The 19,731-nt window shown below is 43.0% G+C and overlaps 1 protein-coding gene across 1 annotated transcript; it reads right to left on the bottom strand.

Annotated features, from left to right (window-relative positions):
• Positions 1 to 7,064: 7,064 nt before the first annotated feature.
• Positions 7,065 to 19,317, bottom strand: MDH1 (malate dehydrogenase 1). The gene is made up of 9 exons (XM_058020592.1): positions 19,217 to 19,317; positions 13,641 to 13,739; positions 12,693 to 12,789; positions 11,575 to 11,750; positions 10,122 to 10,244; positions 9,831 to 10,007; positions 8,610 to 8,723; positions 8,310 to 8,399; positions 7,065 to 7,942 (listed from the first exon to the last, which is right to left on the bottom strand). Exons 1-9 carry the CDS (start codon positions 19,217 to 19,219, stop codon positions 7,817 to 7,819), a joined length of 1,005 nt encoding a protein of 334 aa, XP_057876575.1. The 5' UTR covers positions 19,220 to 19,317; the 3' UTR covers positions 7,065 to 7,816.
• Between the last annotated feature and the right edge of the window lie 414 nt (positions 19,318 to 19,731).

The raw sequence follows: 19,731 nt of genomic DNA, 5'->3' as shown, positions 1-19,731 counted from the left end.
TAATTCACCCTCCTCCTCCTCCATTCTTCTAAATTCTCTCTATTTCTGCCCATATGCCCCTTCTCCTAGATTCAGTAGCTTTTGGGATTATCCCTCAGACCAGCCCGGCTCTCTTTCCAGCCTGGCTCCTCTCATTTCCACTTAATCAGCTCCTTCTAAGTTGAAGCGATGTCCTCATCCTCCTGGCCAGGTTGTCTTTATAACAGTGTCACACATTTCTTTTTTCTGTCACCTCCCTTTGGAGTTCTGCCACTGTTTTTGTGCACTTTGGTCACCAGTATCTTTGAATACGTCTACTTGTTTTCTCATATCTCTTGAAATCCAAATTGTTGTTTTTGACTAACTTCCTTCACTTTGCTTTCAAAAGGTTTGTTAACTTGTGCCAGAGCCTTCTGTGGGGGCAAAAACAAGGGAATTCATAAGCTCACTCAAACAAGATCATTCTCAACACATTCTAAAATGGGGGACAAAAGAACAAACCTTTTATCTGGAGTAAATGGAAGAAGATGGATGAAAAAAGACACCATGCAAAAAGAAAGGGAAGGGTGCTACAACTGAAAATGAGGGATGTCATTACAGATAAGTTGTTTGGAGAGTACAGTGTTACCTACTGGAAAGGCATAAAGTATATTAAGACAAAGCACATTAACTAACCAGGGGAAGATAAAAACTTGTCATGATGAAAAATACCAGGTGCTACTGATAGCATATAATGGATTGAAAAATATATGTGAAAAGCAGCATTGATTTTGTGTCTGGCCCTGCTTTTATCAAGGTCCATAACCAAACTCAGTAAAAATCAATAGCAAAAGTGGCTGGGAAACCACAGGGCAGCTTTGATCAGGTTGCATCTCTGTGGCTTTGATTTTCAGGTTGAAGTCACTCAAACTGCATTTCTTGACCTTTTTCTGTCTGATATTCTTAAAAAAAATATATTAAGGAGTCCCTTTGTGCCATGACACCCCAATATTTGCTTTGTCAGTGAAATAAAAAAAAAAAAAAAAGCCAAGATAAACACCGAGTAATCTTTTACTATTTTTTTACTACTCTTCTGCTCTCTTTTGTTCCGTTGTTTGCCTGAGGATATACGTGGTTTGTGTTTTTTGTACTCGCTTCCCTGACCGTTCCCTCCTGCTTCCCAGCAGTGCTGCCAGAATCCCAGGCAGAGGAGCACCACGTAGGAGCTACGTGAATTAGGTGACAGATTATTTGCCCAGGAATCACTCCCTTTGCCAAGAGACGTTTTACACCCAGGTAGGTGTGGGCTCCATCACCTGCTCTGTGAGCACACCAGGAACCAAGTGACTCATGACATGAAGGAAGTGTTTGCAGTAGGAGTCAGGAACGTGGCAGCCCTTCTCTCACGGATGAAGAGTTCGGGGATTTCATGACTGGTACATTTCATGGTAAGGAAACCTTTGCAGGCATATTTCCCACAAGATTTTTCCCCTGTAGAATGCAAGCATGATTATCTGTGTTGATGCATGTGTCAACGAAGCACATCACTGGGGTGCTTCAAGTGTCAACTCCCAGAGGTTTCGCAGTGTCACTTGTAGCCTGGGATTTGGAAGAGGAGCTGCAGTTGCCCCTTGGCTGTGGGATATCTCCCCACAGCTGATATGGGACAGCAATATACTTGCGTGCCCCTTCAGCTCCCTGTATTCCCTGTCAGCAATTTCCATGCCAGGAGCCAAGATAAGCCCACTTATCCTGTGGCCAAGGTCATCACCCAGGTTACAGGACCAGGTTGAAGGACCAGGGACTTTGAGCAGAGGTTACTCTGAGCCCTATCGCAATGCAGGCAGCTTGTAGGTTTGGAGAGACCCTCCAACAGGTATTTTTTTGTCTGTTTGACAGATATTTTTCTGTTGACTTCTCTAGTCTTGAAGGCAAAACAACCAGTGCTGAAGAGCCCCATTATCAGCCAAACCCTGTGTTATATTTTAGCATAAAAGCCTCATTCAATTAATAGCAGGAAGGGTGGGAGGCCCAATAGTCAAGTGCAAAATTGATACCTTCTGAGACACCTTCTCTTACCCACCACTCACCAAAAAGAATGAAATGAATGAATCTCTGGGGTTTTATTCCATCATCAAAGGTTTCTCTGTGCACCAAAATGAAGCATGTCATTTCTGTGCTTGGGTGAAAAGCAAAAAAGAAGGAAAGGCTGGCTTCACATCAAGGTGGTGCTTTTGGTATTGTCTACCAAATAGCTCAGAACTTCACAAAGGGCTCTTGCTTCTCCTGTCCTCTCTTTCTTCTCCTGTCCTCTCTGCCTTTTTCTGAACAGCTCAAATCCTCAAAAGGGGATTTGAGCTGTTCAGAAAAAGGCACAAATTCTGCATATTTTGGCACACAAAAGGAACTCTTCCTAATCTCACCTTGTAGAAATAACTTTACAGCAGCAAGAACTGGTACCCTCAAGTCCCATTTGCTGTCATCTCCATAAGGAGTTGGTTAGCCTTAATTGCTCTAATTAGCCCTTTTGATCTCTGGATGAAAAGACTAGGAACTAGGATGGACACTTTCTGTGCAAAAAAATGGTCATTTTTGGGGAAATTACTGTTTGGCCAAGAAACATAATTTCTCTAGATCACTTCTGTACCTCTGTCTGGCAGGCACACTGAGAACAGCAGAGCAGTGGGACCAGAGAAGGACAAGGAAAATGGAACATTTGATTTCCTGTATCGCACCTACTGCAGCTAGTGGTCCTGGAGAGAGAGACTGGGAAAGATTGGATCTTTTTCTCCCAAATGGAAGGGGAGGACAGTTTCTAGCAAAAGCCAAAAATAGACATTCACCACTAAAAATAATAAAAAAAAAATTAAAAAGGAAAAATAAAGGGTCAGAATTTCATACCCAGCACTGCGGAGTTGTGTCTTCTCCCGTGGCTCCCCTCTAAGTCCTCTCAAGGCCGTGCAGCTGCCCTGTGGGGACACCTCGTGGCTCAAGTGGCACCTTTGGTTTGCCTTAAGGGATCACCTCTTCCTAGCACCACGGCCCGTGCAAAGTATTCTAGCTGCCAGTGTGACAGCCAGGAGGAGAGATACGAAGTCAAATTTGGGGGAAGGAAGTACAGGGGACAAGTGTAGACCAACTCTTCTAACGATTTCTTTAGCACCGAGTGAAATTGTAAGTGTCTGAGTTTGAACCCCCCACCCTTTCAGATGCCTTTGACCAGCAGTGCTTGGCTGCTGCCTTCTCCTGCTGGCCAGTGCAGGTGAGTCCATGAACAGCAACCCAGCTGCACTAACAGCAGGGAATGGAGGCACTGGGGAGGTCTTGCCAGGAGTTCACTCATGGGGATGTGGTTTGGGATGGCTGAGATCAAACATTTTACCAGATTTCACTGTTACCAGCCTGGACAATAACAAGAAACTCAATTAACCCATGTCTAGTTTCACAGTGATGCAGCCAGACAGGAGTATAGCATACAAGGAGTTTGTATTAATTATTTCTCTGTTTGTGCAACATGCAGAGAAATGCCTGGCACCTGCCAAGAAAAGCCAACCTCATCTCCTGTGGCTTTGCAGAGAGAAATGGGAATGCTTGGTAACCATGTCTGACTCCTCCCTTCTCCAGGTATTTACATTTAGTGGCATCAACAAGCCCTAAACACACAGAGGTGGCCTCAGGCTCATCTCCTTCACCTCTCCTCAGGAAGGCAGTGCTCCTGCTTCTCAGAAGAGGCAGATGTTTATCATGCTCTGCTCTGCACCAGCACCAGACCACAGCAAAGAGAAGTTGCCAAACACGGTTGGGTTTTCTCATGATGGTATTTCATAATGAGGAGGATTTGTGCTTTTCTCTTGAAAGCCCACAAAAGTAGCACAGCCATCTTCACCTGAAGATTTATCTTCTCCAGTTAGGAGAAGTTAATGGGTCTGGATTACTTGTCTTGTGGTCTACTTGCTGATGAAGAGATGCCTGTGTTTCCTGCTCCATTTGCCTCTCAGGCGCCATCCCACCTGGCCATCCCACCTTTTCCAAAGCACTTACAAAGGGGACTGACCATGCCCCAAAAAGCATCCTCCAGCCAGGGCTTTCAACTTCTTTTGCAAATATCTGCTACAAGAAGCTGAAGGACAAAGGTCATCTGGCTGCTGTGGGCTCCTGCAGAGCCAACAGCAGAACTTGTTTCCTGAACTTATAACTTGACCCCAAGTGCTGTTTTTACTGGGGAATGGAAGAGAGGGACATCTTTCAAGCAATGGTAGTGCTAAGTGCATCCAAATGTTATTCTCCTTGTCCTGGAGAAGCCACCTTTGATGTAGACATCTCAATGCCATGGAGACAGGTGTCCCCACTGGTGAGAATGTGGGTATTTTGTCAAAACCTTCCCTCTCCTGTCCAAGAGTTTCCTGCGCCCCCAGCCCCTTGCAGAATGGGATTTGTTTGCTTTCTCATGGACAGGTATTTATTCTCCAGGCTTACAGGTTGAGGAGAAAAAAAGTTTTCCAAGTCTGACTCCCTCTCTACTAGCTCCATCTGGAGGCTCCAAGAAAACTTGCACTGTAAAACTACTTTTATTTGTATTTATTCATTTTATCATTTATTTAGGATTTAAGGTGGTCTTGGCATTTATGATTATGGTTAGCAGACTTGAAAAAAGAAAGTATCTGTGCAATTAAGCTTTTAGTTAGAAATTAATTAAAGACTCTGTAAAATCAAAACAATGGGCTTATTTCTGGCTAAGCTGAAGACTGCATCTCTATCTGTTCACTCCTCTATTTACCTGCAGTTACAGAGTTTTATTTTAAGCAGCTGACTGCTCAGCCTCTGCTCTAATTCAGCTGCATTTTTATGCTGCTATGCAAAGTTGCCACTTAAAGACCTGTTGGAATGTTTTTTGTTTTTTTTTTTTTTTAATAAAATGTGGTACTTAAAATATTTGCTGTTTAAGCTGCAAATAGTTACATTTATGTAACTTCCTCTTTTATACTACTGAGATATAGCTATCCTCTAGGATTTACTACCTGGAATTCAAAATATGTCTATAGATGTAAAAAATACCCTAAACTACAGGAAATGGGGGTTGGGAGGCTGGGGAGGGGGAGGAATAAAAAATGGAAATCATTCTAATAAGCTCATTCAGGACATCTTTCCTCTGGTTTGTAAATCCAGTGCTCTGAAAGCACTTGCCAGAGAAGTTCTCCTGCCATCCCTTGAGGAAAAGGAGATTCAAACCTATTGATTGGAGATGATGTGATGCCTCATAACTCCACCCAGGGGTGAAGCTCTGTGGCACCACCAGTGTAACATTGATTTAGATTCACTTGTTAGATCTGGGGTTTACAACTTCACCTGAGTTACTGTAAGAAACAGCAGGAACAGCTGTACTGGGAGAAGAATGATGATGCAAGACAAACTTGGAATCAGTTTTTTGTTCATTTGGGGAAAAGTTTTACTTCTCCTCCCTCTCAAAAGAATTCTTGCTGGGAATGGAAGGCTGTGAAGAAAGCTCAATGAGATCAGATTAGCAGCCTGCCTTGTGCAGTTTCAGGATCAGGAAGGCAGGATTTGGGATGCAGGGATTTGGTGTTCCACGACAAGGCATGCCAGCCTTCCCTGGGAGCCTTTCTGCTGACATCCAGACTCAGTGTGTCAGCTCTAATGTTCTCAGCTGCTCCATCTAGAAACCTTCCAGAAGTGGATCTGACAATTCCAGCCCTAATTTCCCCTAGGATTTGTTTCTCAAAGAATGCTTGTATGTACTCACTCAGGAGTTGCTGCTTGAAGTCCTGGCTTCTGTTCTCTCAGAGAAGTAATCAGCAAGTAATGAATGGATGTGAAATCCTTTCCTGCACAGGAAAATCTTTATATCTTGGAAATACCTTACCAGTAACTGGGGAGTAACTTCCAATAGAAAGAATATCCACCACGTGGTAGTTTGTAAGTAGGAGGATAGCAAAGCATTTGGACAATGAGCAGGTGAGAGATTTCCCGTTCAACGGCTCATGGAAGTGCGGAGGGAACACAAACCGCGCTTAAAACTCAGCGTGAGGAGGTAAATGTCAGCACAACTGTTAACTTTAGTGTATCAGGGGAGAGAGACACTCTATCAAGTGAAGAGCTTCTGTGGAAGTGTTCTGATACATTGTTAGAAGGATTACATTACAAGAAATTAGTTGTCTTTGGCAGAAGGCTACTGTAAAACAGACATCAAAAAGCCCTGAAGAGACAGATCTTCCAGATTTTCTTTCCTAAAGCTAATTCCCTATGTGGTGATGCTACAGTAGGTACGGCACAAAGCACACTACTAGCAGCATTTATCATCCTTTATTTATATTTATCAGGCATAGATGTGCACTTTTCCCTTTACTTAGCCTTTTCATACCAAGTAACATTGTGCACTGGAGCCATCTCCTGTAGCATTCACTGCAAAAACACCTTAATTCAAAATAAATTGTAGCATGGTAAGTATTGCAATGAATTCCTTTGATCCCTGAGCTCATGCTGAAATGAGATTTTACTGACTTTGCATGAAACTGCCAGAAGGCAGTCAACACACTGGCAGCTTCTCTTCCCTCCCTAATTTCTGCAGAAGTGCCCAAACTGTCATGACAAGACAGGTGTATGAAACTTTCTCCTGAAAACTAAACTCTAAGGGGCTCAGAGGAATGAGAACAGTGAAAAAAAATACAACAGTGTACACTTCCTGTCTATTTTAAGACTGCAGAAATGCAAAAATGCTTGCAACAGCTGCTTCATAAGCATTCACGGTGTTCACTCACTGTGGCCTGTGCTGCCACTTTCCATTTTCTTTCCATGGGAGCACACTCCCATTTCCTGAAATGCTTCTCTCCCCTTTTACGTCTACATATAATTAGTCTCTGATGCATCATTGTCACTGAACTTAATAGGTACAGCAATATTCTGAGAGCAGACTTATTTTTCTGGATAAGCTTACTTATTTTATATTCTGGCTAGTAAATCCTCAAAGAAAACCATTCAATTTGCTTATAATTCAGTTTAACCTTTCCTTTTCTTGTCAAAGAAGTTCTGTTTTTCAAATCCTCATAAAATGAAAATAGACCAAAAAAGAAAAATGAGATGACTCCAGGTATGACAGACCAAGATTTACTTTAGTACAAGGCAGAAACTTCTATTAGAACAGGAGAGACACCAACTCAGGCAAAGGGAAATGTTAGTCATTGCAAAAGCTAGTAATGCTTAAAGCTTAAACTAGTTTCCCTCAGTTTCCTAAAATAGGCTTTTAAGGTTTTTTTTATCTTGTACTATCAAATTGCGTTAGTTACATAACTAAAACATGCAAATAAGGTGCAACAGACTACTCTTAGTCAGTATCTGATTGAACAACTTTTAATATTTCTATTGACAAATATTGTAAGCATAACCAGAGTGAAATGTATTTACTTGAAGTCTGTGCAGTGACAGACCTGGGTCACTAAACTATCAGTGTAAAGAGAATTACTGACATTCTAATTTCATTTTCAGTTGATACAGAGGCTGCTGAAGTGATCACAGACGTGTTCCAGTAGTGCCAAATTCTAATCAAAACTCAGATTGTGCGTTAGTAGCCAAGGCCAAGGCAAACAATTATCCTGTACCATACACAGAAAGCAACTAGTATTAAATGGACAAAAACTTTGGTCAACAAACTAGTTTTACTTCTTTAATAATATTTTGCTAATAACTCAAGAGGCACGACAGTACCAGTAAGCATATGAACTTTAAAATGCACAATGGCCACAGACAGTTGACTTGGATACAGTATTGGTGCTTGGTAGCAGACCTACAGACGGCTTTTCGATTCTTCCACTCTTAAATGATTTTGTATTTCCTCCTGACCTAGTCATGCACTGGAGAGGAATTCCACAGCAGTCTCCTTCTCTTCAGTTAACTCCTTAGCAGTAATTTCCATCTTCTCACGAGAAAAATCATTAATAGGAAGACCCTCAACAAACTTCCAGGTCTTGTCCTGATTGAAAACAAACAAACAGAAAGCCCTCCATGTAAGAACAGGCTTCATTCAGTCTGCATGAAAGAAACTTTATGGCATAAAAACACAGCTTATGGCCCTAAGAACCACATCAGGCAGAAGTTAATTTTATTTCAGATAAACAATGCAACCAGCACCAGCTAGCCATGTCAGATTGTACTTGTCTAACCACCAGCACTTAACTGACAATCAAGTTAACTTGGTTAATAAGAGTCCTCTCTATGAAAAGGAGAATGCTAAACCCTCACATCTCAGCAACTGCAGTCCCACACTGCTGTTAATAGGCTCACATGACAGTTTAATAGGTTGTGCAGAAGATATATGGATTTAAATACATCCTAGTTACCTTGATCACAACTGGGAATGAATACAGCAGGTCTTCAGGAACACCATAAGAATTGCCATCAGAAATGACTCCCATCGAAACAAACTCCCCCTGAAACCAGAAAGGCAGAGATAAATACATTTTACACTGCTAGAAGCAGGCAAAATTTGCATGATTTATGATATCCTTTATCTCCTATGACACAATTTACTCCAGAAAAAGACAGATTCTTTCCTCTGAACACACATACACTCGAGGTCAGTGAGGTGGGCACAGAATGAAAACATGAGGCAAACATGCACTTTAATAGCAACATCTTACCGCTGGAGTGCCAAACCAGATGTCCCTCACATGATCACAGATAGCTTTGGCAGCTGACATGGCACTGGACAGCTTCCTGGCCTTAATAACAGCTGCTCCACGTTGCTGAACAGTCTGCAATTAAGAAAAAAACCCAACCATAACTAAATTGTAAAGCAGAAAAACCATGGCTTGGTCTACATGCTGTTAGTAAATGCCACCAAGAAAGACTGTTGTATGTAATTATTTATCAGTGAAGATACAGTTCTTTCACTAGACAAACACGGCATGCAATCCAGGAATACTGTTGTGCCAACACAAATGTAATAATGTTTCAGAGGCTCATTCCTTAACTTTACAGCGGGCTGACTACTCTCATACCAAGCAGATGCCTCAAGCTTTTCCCACCAGGAGACTTTGTGCATGTCAGCAGTGGCAGATGTCTCAAGCAACACATTGTTGATTGAGGTCTTCCGCTGAATACCAATTTGAAACACTTGCTGGTCTCAATCCCACAATACTTAATGCATACAATTTATTTAATTCCTGAAGACAATTGAACCTACCTCACCATACTCAAGTTAATAGTTTTTAAATTTAATAGTTTTGCTAAAGCTTTAATCATCTATGGCTTTAGTAACCCATTTCCCTTCATATTCCACTTAGATAGCCTGTGCTCTTGATCAATTAATACCATTATTTTGTTTTACTAACTTACATTATTATTTATTACTACTCTACTTTGCAGGCATTTCCTAGATTTTTCAGATTCCTTTTCAGAAACTGTTCTGATGATGCCACACACTCTGTGTGTGTGTGTGTGTGTGTGTGTGGGTGTGTGTGTGTCTGTGCCCATGCATGAATAAGGAAAGATCTGCTGGCCTTTTCTGGTGGGTGGGGAGCAGCAAATGGATCAATCCCACTTCATCTACAAAAATGCCCCAAAAAGTCACCATAGTGAAATGGCAATGGTGCTCCTGGGTCACACAAGTTTCACATGAGCTGTGATCAAAACTCTTTGCTGAATCATTTTAGCATCCCAGCTGGATTTTTCCAACAGAAGTTATGAAGACTTTCCTGCCTTGAATCTTCCAAGGCAAACAACTGATGGCAACAAGATATCTGAAGATGGCTTATTTAACTGAGAGAAAAGAGCTGTTTCACTACATCAGTTACATTGTTTACAATTTCAGATGAGGTAAGGATAAAGCACAGAATGAACTATAAAAAATGGTATCTTACCACAATAAAGTCTCCCTTCAGCCAGCTGTCATCTTTTATAGCTTCATAGACTCCAACTTCCTTTCCTTTCACATTTACCTTCGCATGGTTAACATCAGGATATTGAGTGGAGGAGTGGTTGCCCCAGATGATGACATTCTTCACATCATTAGCAGTCACACCAAGTTTCAGAGCAATCTAATTGGAAATTAAACATGTCCATTGCACTGACTTCAGCTTCTCAACTCACAGGCTTCTTTGAAAGCATTGCTCTGTATTTAGCATAGATAGCACAATAAGCCATTTTTTTACCTGAGATTTGGCTCTGTTGTGATCCAAACGAGTTAAGCAGCTGAAGTTTTCCTTTGGTATGGATGGGGCTGACTTTGATGCAATCAGGCAGTTGGTATTGGCTGGATTCCCAACAACCACAACCTAAAAATGAAAAAAGGAAATATGAAGTAGGTATTTCTGCAAAACACCTCCCTTCAGTGAAATGCACTGCTTGGCCTTCAAAGAAGCTATCTAAAAGTCAAGTTTTCTAATCTCTTTGTTGTCTCCAACAAGACTGTCTTTTAAGTGTGCCATTTGTAGTCACCCAATCTTCTATAACTGCACATAAAAATATTTTCCAGATAAGTTAAAGAGAATAGGTATTCTCTTTAACTTGATATCCAATGTGAAAGGGAACAAGACTTCTAGGGAGATCTCTACACTGACCTACAGCCGGGCTTCAAACCTCATGCTACCAGATATAGGGAGATAGACACAAGCACACTTTAAACCAACCACTTTTAAACACTTTCTGGACTGGCTGCCACTGCTTTATATAATTGCTTTATAATTAAGAAAGCCAGAACATTTACTTATCTCAATGTTCATAGGCAGTTAGAAGTAAAACACTGCCTCAACTTAAATCAATTTATTACTATGCAGAACTGATTTTTATTCATCCTTCATTTGTGCCTTGAATAACTTATGTCAGACTCTACACACTCTAAATCACACAAGCTGATCTGCAAACCTCCCTTTGTATTTCCCCTTTTGAAACTGAGTTCAGTAAATTTTCCACTACTCCACAATAGTTATATTGATAGTTTTTATTCCAGCTGGATAAAGAAGCAAACACGTCTCTAGAAGCCGTAGGAAGTTCATCAGCAGACATTAAAAGTCAGTTACAAAGCACAGCCGGAGTCTGGGCCTGAGATTAAGAGCAGTGGGAGAGCAGCCACATGATCCCATTAACTGTGCTGAAGGAATCTGAGAGAGAACAATTAAAATCTTCTAATGCTCCAAGTAAGATGCAAACAACCTAAATAAAGCCGATTTTTGTGCAACTGTAATTCCATATTGATATTGAAGTTAAGGGTCATTATGTTAAAGGACACAGATGGATATGAAGTAGGCAGCTGCATTTAGTTAATTCAGTTCTCCTAGAGAAGAGTGAAAACAAGCAAAAGACTGCTTATTTTTTTTAAACATGGTTTTATGGGGTTGCTTTTCAAATTGGTGGTAAACAGAGTATGTGTGGAATACAGCAATACAATGTAGGACTCACCTTTTTCACCCAACAAATTAATGACTAAATCATCCACCTATTTACATTCTGTTTCTAATCTGCCCTTGACTGTGGTCTGTTTTCCAGGGCACAAGGAAAGGAATGCCCATACAAAACAGGCTTCTGCTTGTGCAATATTCTTCTACAGTGTATCCAGGTCTCTACATAGCAGAGAATTAATGTTTTAAATTCAATTCCTATATTCACCTTGACAGTCTTTTTGGCATACTTGTCCAAGGCTGCACCCTGAGACTTGAAAATTTTTACATTTGCTTTGAGTAAATCCTTCCTCTCCATGCCCTCTCTCCTTGGCATGGAGCCAACCAGAATTGCTATGTCAAGGTCTTTGAATGCAACTTCCTCCTTGTCTGTTGGAATGACCTCTAAAAAAATAAAGGAAAGGGGGAAAAGAATTCAGCAAGATAAATAGTCATGGCATAATGCTAACAGGAATATTCTTTTGTGCATAAATAGTATATAATCTAATCTGACAATACCACCACCTTCCCCTTCCAAAAATACAAGTAACAGTCATTTGGCCCTACCTCCACAGATTAAATACATCCCAGTAAACAGGTTTTACATTCAAATATTTACGTTAAGTGGAAAACACAGGAGAAATATATGTAAAAATATACATTTCATTTGTCTCTAAAAATGTGTATATAAGTACATGTGCTTTTCTTTACTTTTACAATAAAATTTCAGTGGCATAGACCAACACAAGTGAAGTTTTGCTGCCCCTTTCCAATTCAAAGCAGAGAAGGTTTGATTTGTAAAAGAGCTGGTACCTACATCCTTCTTTTGTCATGTGTTATAGTAATTACACTAACTCCTACTTGCTCCCTTTCTTCTGCTTATTTAAAATACCAGAACTCAGCTTGTTTACATGGCTTGAGGAGTGCTTTTTCATTTTGTATCTTTATACAGATGATATTTTTAAGACTAATTTTTTTTTTTCATTTAGCAATAAATATTATATACATAATACAGCAATGATATATTTCATATATTTCATGGCTGGGCCAGAACACAATGCACATATGCACAAGTATCTCACAATTTCTTGTCCAGGTTTAAAGCCCAGGATTAGATGATATAAACCTGGGTATCTCCATTGCCAATTCTGTCCACAAAACCTATTTGATGCCATTCTTCCTAGCTTACAGGCTGAGTTAAATTGATTATATTCCACAAAACACAAAACCAAGGAAGGATCATCTAAGATTTTCTTTTGCCTAACTTCCTGCCAGCTACAGGGACTCATAAATGCAAGAATTGTACTGCAGTATCTTGTAGGTGTAAGAAAAAATTGTTTTGGCCACCTCTGAGCAGCGGCAGAGCACAGTCCTGCAGCTCCATCACCACACCTTCCAGTACTGTCATCATAGGAGTGATGTCCAGCAGCACAAGAATAAGAGGCTGGAAAGAAAGAAAAGGTTTAGTACAAGCTGGGCACAATGTGTCTTGAAAATGAATTTGTCTTGTACTCGGCTGTTACCTCATCCAAGATTTAAAACCCATTTGCAGAAAAGAACTTCAGCACAACCAACAACTGATATCTTGCTTAACAGAGGAGAACTCCCATTTTCCCCACTTAAAGAAGAAATTACTTGCATATTGGTAAATCATTCTGAGTGTCTATGAGGAAACCAGTCTCAGGCACTGCAGTTCTGACATTCATTCATTCCTGTACCAGCAGGAGCAGGGAGGCCATCCTTCCCCTGTACTCAGCACTGGTGAGCCCACAACTTGAGTGCTGTGTCCAGCTCTGGTCCCTCAGTTTGGGAAGGACATTGAGACACTTGAGTGTGTCCAGAGGAAGCAATGAGGCTGGTGAGGGGTTTGGAACACAAGCCCTGTGAGGAATGACTGAGGGAGCTGGGGGTGTTCAGCCTGGAGAAAAGGAGACTCAGGGGTGACCTTATCACTCTCTACAGTTCACCGAAAGGTGGCTGCAGTCAGGTGGGGTTGGTCTCTTTCTCAGGCAGCAACCGACAGAACCAGAGGGGACAGTGTCAAACTGTGCCAGGGGAAATATAGGCTGGATATTAGGAAAAAAGTTTTTCAGGGAAAGAGTGATAAAGTTCTGGAATGGCCTGCCCAGGGAGGTGGTGGAGTCACCATCCCTGAATGTGTTTAAAAAAAGCCTGGATGTGGCACTGGCGCCATGGCTTAGTTGAGGTGTCAGGGCATGGGTTGGACTCGATGATCCTGAAGGTCTCTTCCAACCTGGTCATTCTGGGAATTCTGTGGATTCAGTGCAGAGTTACCTGGTCTTTGCCGAAGACATCGCCCTTGGCAATGCTGTAGAGGAGGGAGTAAGCAATCTGCCCAGCTGCTCCAGTCACCAGCACTCTGACAGGTTCACCCTGCAAGGAAATGACACTGCCTTACCCACAGCTCCACACCTCAGCCTCACACCAGTTAAAATTGAGTTACTGCAGCAATAACGTTATGACTATTTAACCTGGATGAAAGCCTGTGCCTAAAAGTGGATCAGCCCCAGCTCCTGGGATCACACTTCTGGTTCTTGCTAGAACCACCAGCAATTGCTCTGCTTGGTTTTACAGAAACAGACCACAATTGCAAAAAGATCCTTAAGAATTGCTCCTGGAAAACTTGCAAAATGCCAGTAATAGCAATACATTTGAAAAATTTAGCATTCCCTTTAACAACACTGCCTTGTTAACATAAGACAATACAACATACACCCAACCATTCATACTTGAAATTTACTACAGAAGTTTCACGAGCTGTGACACTTGACTGGTTTTCAGATTCTTTCCATTTCAAGGGCTGTTCCCACTAAGCATTTTGAATGCTTATTTGCAGCCAAAGACTTACTGAATGCCAGAAACCAAAGAATCTAAGGGACTTAAAATTACTGCCTCACTAAACTGTTAGGCAGCAAATTTAACTAATCCACAGACAAAAGCCACATTATGAACAAATACAGACACTATCCATAATACAACTGTCTTTTGTCAAACTGACCCAAAACTCCAAAAGACTGGGAGAAGACTGCCAAAATGTTACTATATTGCAAATAAGAGGGGAATAAGGGTTGCCCTGTAGCAAAATGACAGTTTGCTAAGCAGAACCAGGACTGGGAGAAATCCAGAAGTTATTTAATATTGAAAATTAAAGGCTGCGAGAGTTTGGGTTGGAGAAGAGCCTGGAGAGCTTCTTCAGCCTGGAGAAGAGAAGGTACCAGGGCGGCTTTTCAATACTCAAAGGGGATTTACAAAAAAGGTTAGGACAAACCTTTTAGTAAGGCCTGTTATGAAATGACAAGGGGCAATAGTTTTAAACTAAAAGAGGACAGACCAAGATAAGAAATAAATACTTTACAATAAAGGTGGTGAAACACTGGCACAGATTGTCCAGATAAGTAGTGGCTGCCCCACCCCTGGAAACATTCAAGGTCAAATTGCACAGGTCTCTGAAAAACCTGGTCTTGTTGAAGATGTCCCTGCCAAATGCAGGGAGGTGGATCAATGACCTTTAAAAGTTTGTTCAAACCCAAAGGATTCTATGATTCTATCAAAAAGGGCCACGTGGCAGAGGACATTAATAACCCAGTATTTCGTAAACCTGTTATTTGTATTTCCCTTTTTCTCTAGAGGCAATAGGGCTGGGGCAGGTTGTGCTAGGACAGGAACAAGCAGATTGACCAGCCTGCTGGAATGCCAAGCCCACTTCTTCAGAAAATTAAAAGATGAGCACGGGATACAGATCAGGCATAACTGAATGCAAAAGAAGTGTTTTAATTGCATTCTGGGCTACTTTATTAAAAGTGTAAGGTGCAGAGCAAAGACAGGCCTTGCAATCAGTGCTGGTGATATTGCAGATGGGACACTGAGTGCAGTTCTGGAAACCCGAGTTCTGTATGCTTCTATGGTCTGTAAGATGAGGCTGAGGGAAAGCCAGTCAGGACAGAATCTGGAAAGGTAGAGGATAAGGGAGATCTAACAGCACACCACCACATCTTCACAGAGTGTTAGAAATAGCACTGCCCCCAACGCCGCTCAGCAGTGGCAGAACAGGGTGCAACAGCTACAAATTAAGAGAAAAACTCGATTATGTGGTACTGTTGCAGCAGAACAGGATACCCAGAGGGTCTGTATAACCTTCAGCCCCAGCAGTTTTCAAGGCCCAGACTAAAACACCTATGACAAGATCTATCAGTGGCAAAAGTCTCACTGTCAGGCTGGACTGGACAACTTCCAGACATGGAGCAAGAAGGAAGGCAGACTATGACCTCTACAGATCCTTTCCAACCAGCATTCCTGTCACTGATATTTATAGGAAAACCATGTGGGGCTTCCAGTGTATTCTCTCTGCAGAATCGACCGGCCAAGCACAGCTGCATCACACTAGTGTTAGATAACTAAAAAAATTAGGCTACCTACCCCATTTTATCACATACTAGATAAAATCAGGGCATAAATTATGAAGGTAAACTACTGAACTTGCAGATTTAGACCTGGCCTTCATTATGGGAATGATTCTTTAAATATCTCGTTACCCACTTGCCCGTTACACGGTGTTGAAGTGCATTATTCTCTTTTGAACCCGCCCTACTACGAGTCACGTCCCTCTAACTTCACTGAAACTCCACTATGAGGGGAAGGAGAGCAGACAATCAATTCTTGGTGGTTTAAATCTCAAAACTAGTTCTGGTACTCTATTCTTGAGCAGGGAAATGGACCATGACATCTGAATGATGAGGAGCAGCACGGATTAGGATGTCTATCAAAATTTAAAGTCAACTTTTCAGCATGTTTCTAAGAAGAATCTACATTTTATTTATATAAATGGAACAATGAACACTCTTTTAAGGTGGCTAACCACACTAGTTAATAAAATAAGTACTGAAAAGTTACAGTGCTGCAAAACTTTGGCCCGGCAAAATCCCCATCATATAAAAAGTGATCCTGTGCTAAGCTATTCCAGAACTCACACAGGTAGCAGCAAAATATGTTTTCTTTATATTTATAGGGTATCTGAAATCAATTGTGAATTGATTTCTGAATTTCCAGTGAATAGAAGAAAGATTTTAAGGCGCTTTCTTCTAAAGCAGTGTCACAAAAGGGGGAAAGGAAAAGAGACTTTTTTTTTTCCATTCTATGAACTTTAGAAGCCAGTCTAAATGAAACGTAACAAATGGCAACCTATCCACTAGCATTATGGTGAGTACTCAGCCTAACAACAGGAGAGGGAAGGAGGAGAAGATAGAAAGGTAAGAAATAGGATTATTTATTATTTTTTTACTGAGACAAACTTAGCATTTAGCCTAAAAAAAATCCCAAACCTTCAGTCATGACTCAGCTCCACCTTCTCAAAATAATTATGTTTGCTTACTACCATCCTTCCTGTTGTCCCCCATTTGGGGCTGGAGGAGGAAAACACACAAGCTAAAATAAGGTGAGGAGTGCTTCCTACTTGTTTTTCCTTTCCAAACCTTCAGTACCTTGGATTCAGTGCATTCCCCAGACCCTTTTACCTCTGCACCAATTGTGAGAATTCAGCATCAAAGAAACTTCCATCCTCTCTCCTAAATCCAGAAGCTGACTAACAAACAAAAAACTTTGGATTTTATTGTGCTGACTACAAAATGTGGATAACTCTCACCAAAAAAACCCTTACATCTCATATTAAAATTGGTCCCATTGAGTGTCTGAGGCTACTTTTAGAGAAATGAGAAGCTCCCCAACAGAAGCTGTAGGCTCCAGACATTCATGTCCAGACGCTTTAACCCGTGACTTGGCTCCTGCAGGCCTTTCATGCTGTGGTAACTGCAGGGGTGACCTTTACTCACTCTCAGGTATAAAGGAACCAGAGGACAAATTAAACAACAACTAGCTGAACTATTTTGCTCCAAAGCCTTCCCCACTCCACATTCAACCGATGTATAGTCAAAAAGCTTTAGGAAAATAAAAGAGTAGCAAAAGTAATGGTAAAAAGGATGAGGAAAAAGCCCTCAGCAACTGATCATTGCATCCCCAAGTACCCTTCTTCATCTAATCCAGCAAATGTAGGATCTCTCCCTCCTAAACTATCACAGATGAAAGCAAAGCCTCCAATATCAAGTGAGGAAGTTGAGGTCTTAGCACCCACCCCACACACTTTGGTTTAAGAACTCAGTGCTTCAGTTATTCCTGTGATTACAGCTGATATCAGCACAACTCAAACATCAGTGCCATACCTGCAAACAGCACTGCACTGCAAAACTGATTCAGGAGGTTATAAAGGTAAGGAAAAGATAACTCAAAACCTATCAAATGTTGTGACAGGAATATCCTGGCTACACGAGTGATACTTTGCATTGCTAATTGCAGTTATGAAAGATCTCCATAAAGATTATTGCTGATAAGCTTGTCTATGAAATACCACCAGCTTAACATTATTCCTGAATATTGAACATTATTCCAGCCAACTAAGCTATCCCACCTTGCTTTACAATAATTACTTAATCATTAAAATAAATTTTTATCTCTTCCAAAGTCTAGAGTCTGCCTAAGGAACTTCCCCTTTGCTCTGCCTTCTTTACAGCAGAGATGTGGGGACAATAAACACGTTTGGAAATGTAGCAGTCTCAGCAAGGCAGCCGTGCACTCGAAGAACACCACCAGCACTGTGGTTCAGAGACCAAAGCAATTCCAAAGGCATTCCTCCCTTAAGGAACGACCTTGACACAGGTGCCCTGCAAAACGTTTTCCATTTCATTGAGCTAATGGTGGCTGCACTGATAGATGATTTTATTTCAAGAAATTTAAAGCCTCTGCCCAACACCACATGCATAATCTGAACAGCAAAGGCAAGCTAAAAGCAGTGACATTCTGAAAGGTCTGGACATCAAAGTTCTTTGTGAGACCAGACCAGCCAGGTCAGCTCATCCATGTCTCAATGCTTTGAGAGTTCAAATACAAACTAGAGCTTGCTGTCATATTGTCACTCCTGCAAATCCTCATTTTAGATAGAAGGAGTGGAAAAGAAGCATAAAGTTTACAGATTTTGGTATTTTTTAGGATACAGCTGAAATAAGCCACATTTCAGAGCATGCAAGCATCCTTTCTATAGCAAAATACTGAAAGCGAAGGTTTGAGTAACAGGGTATTGAGTCTAGAAAAATACAGAGATGTTTTAATGCCTAGAAAGGAAAGCAAGGTCTCTGTGCAGGTTTATATACCTATGTACACATGCTGCAGAAAAGCAAAGCACTGCAGTTCACCTCTGTAACCTCCGAGCAGAACCAGAAGGACTCCTTGACAATCTAGCGAGTCTGAACAAACAGCTGGATTTCCGACAGCAAGCAGGGATGAACCAATAGAGACATTTCACAAGCACTTTCCCTTGAGCTAACACAGAGCCGCACCAAAACCTTTCACGCCTCGCGAACAAGGCGCTGACAGCCCCCATGTCCCGCAGGCAAATGTCGGCAGCCGCGGCGCCGGGACAAGGCGCGATCAGCCCCGGAGTGCCAGCCCGGGCCAGGGGGGCTCGCTGCCCGCACACATCCCGCCCTCCCCGCACGGCCCTGGGGACACGCAGAGGCAGAGGCGCTGCCAGGCCGGCACCGACCCCCCGTCCCCGCCTGGAAGGTCACCCCGGCGCGGCTCGGCGGGGGCTGCAGCGAGCCCGGCGGCGCCACCATGTCCGGCTGCTCTGGGTGCCGCGACCACCTCCAGGTCAGCCCTGTCCCTCATCCCCGGGCCCTCCAGGGAGCAGCGCGGCCAGGCGGGGAGGGCGACGCCATTTCGGGGTCACCTCCCCCTGCCAGAATTCCCTGCCCCGAGCCGAAGGAACCCGAGGGGCGCGGTACCGCCGCGGGCCCGGTACCGACCATGTCTGCGGGAGCGGCGGATGCGCTTGCTGCTCGAGGTCACCTCTGCGGCGCGACTGCGGCCGTGGCAGCGCTGCGCCGAGGTGCCGTGGTGGGGCGGGGCGTGCGGCCGCGCGCAGCCGCCTGGGGGCTGTAGTCGTGGTGGCCGCCAGCCAGCGCCGCTCGGCTGCCGGAAAGAACTACAACTCCCATCGTACTCGGGGGTGGCCCACCGCGCCCCCGCACGCTATTGGCGGTTGCCTCTCCCCGCCTCGCCCCATTCATTGAAGCGCCGCGCGGCGCCGCCGGGCTGGGGCCGTTAGGGGGCGACGCGCGGCGGCCTTCACGGTGCGTGCGCGCGGTTGGGAGGGGTGGGGGCTGCGGCAAGCGCGGGCATCTCTGGCCGCGCATGCGCCCTCGGCGGCGAGGATGCGGGGGGCGGTTGTGGCGGCGCATGCGCGGGGGGCGGTTGTGGCGGCGCATGCGCGGGGGGCGGTTGTGGCGGCGCATGCGCGGGGGGCGGCGCGCGCGGTTGC

This window comes from Melospiza georgiana, chromosome 3 (assembly GCF_028018845.1).
Source record: "Melospiza georgiana isolate bMelGeo1 chromosome 3, bMelGeo1.pri, whole genome shotgun sequence".
NCBI classification, from domain to species: Eukaryota; Metazoa; Chordata; class Aves; order Passeriformes; family Passerellidae; genus Melospiza; species Melospiza georgiana.
This window is presented reverse-complemented; position numbering and strand designations above follow the sequence as displayed.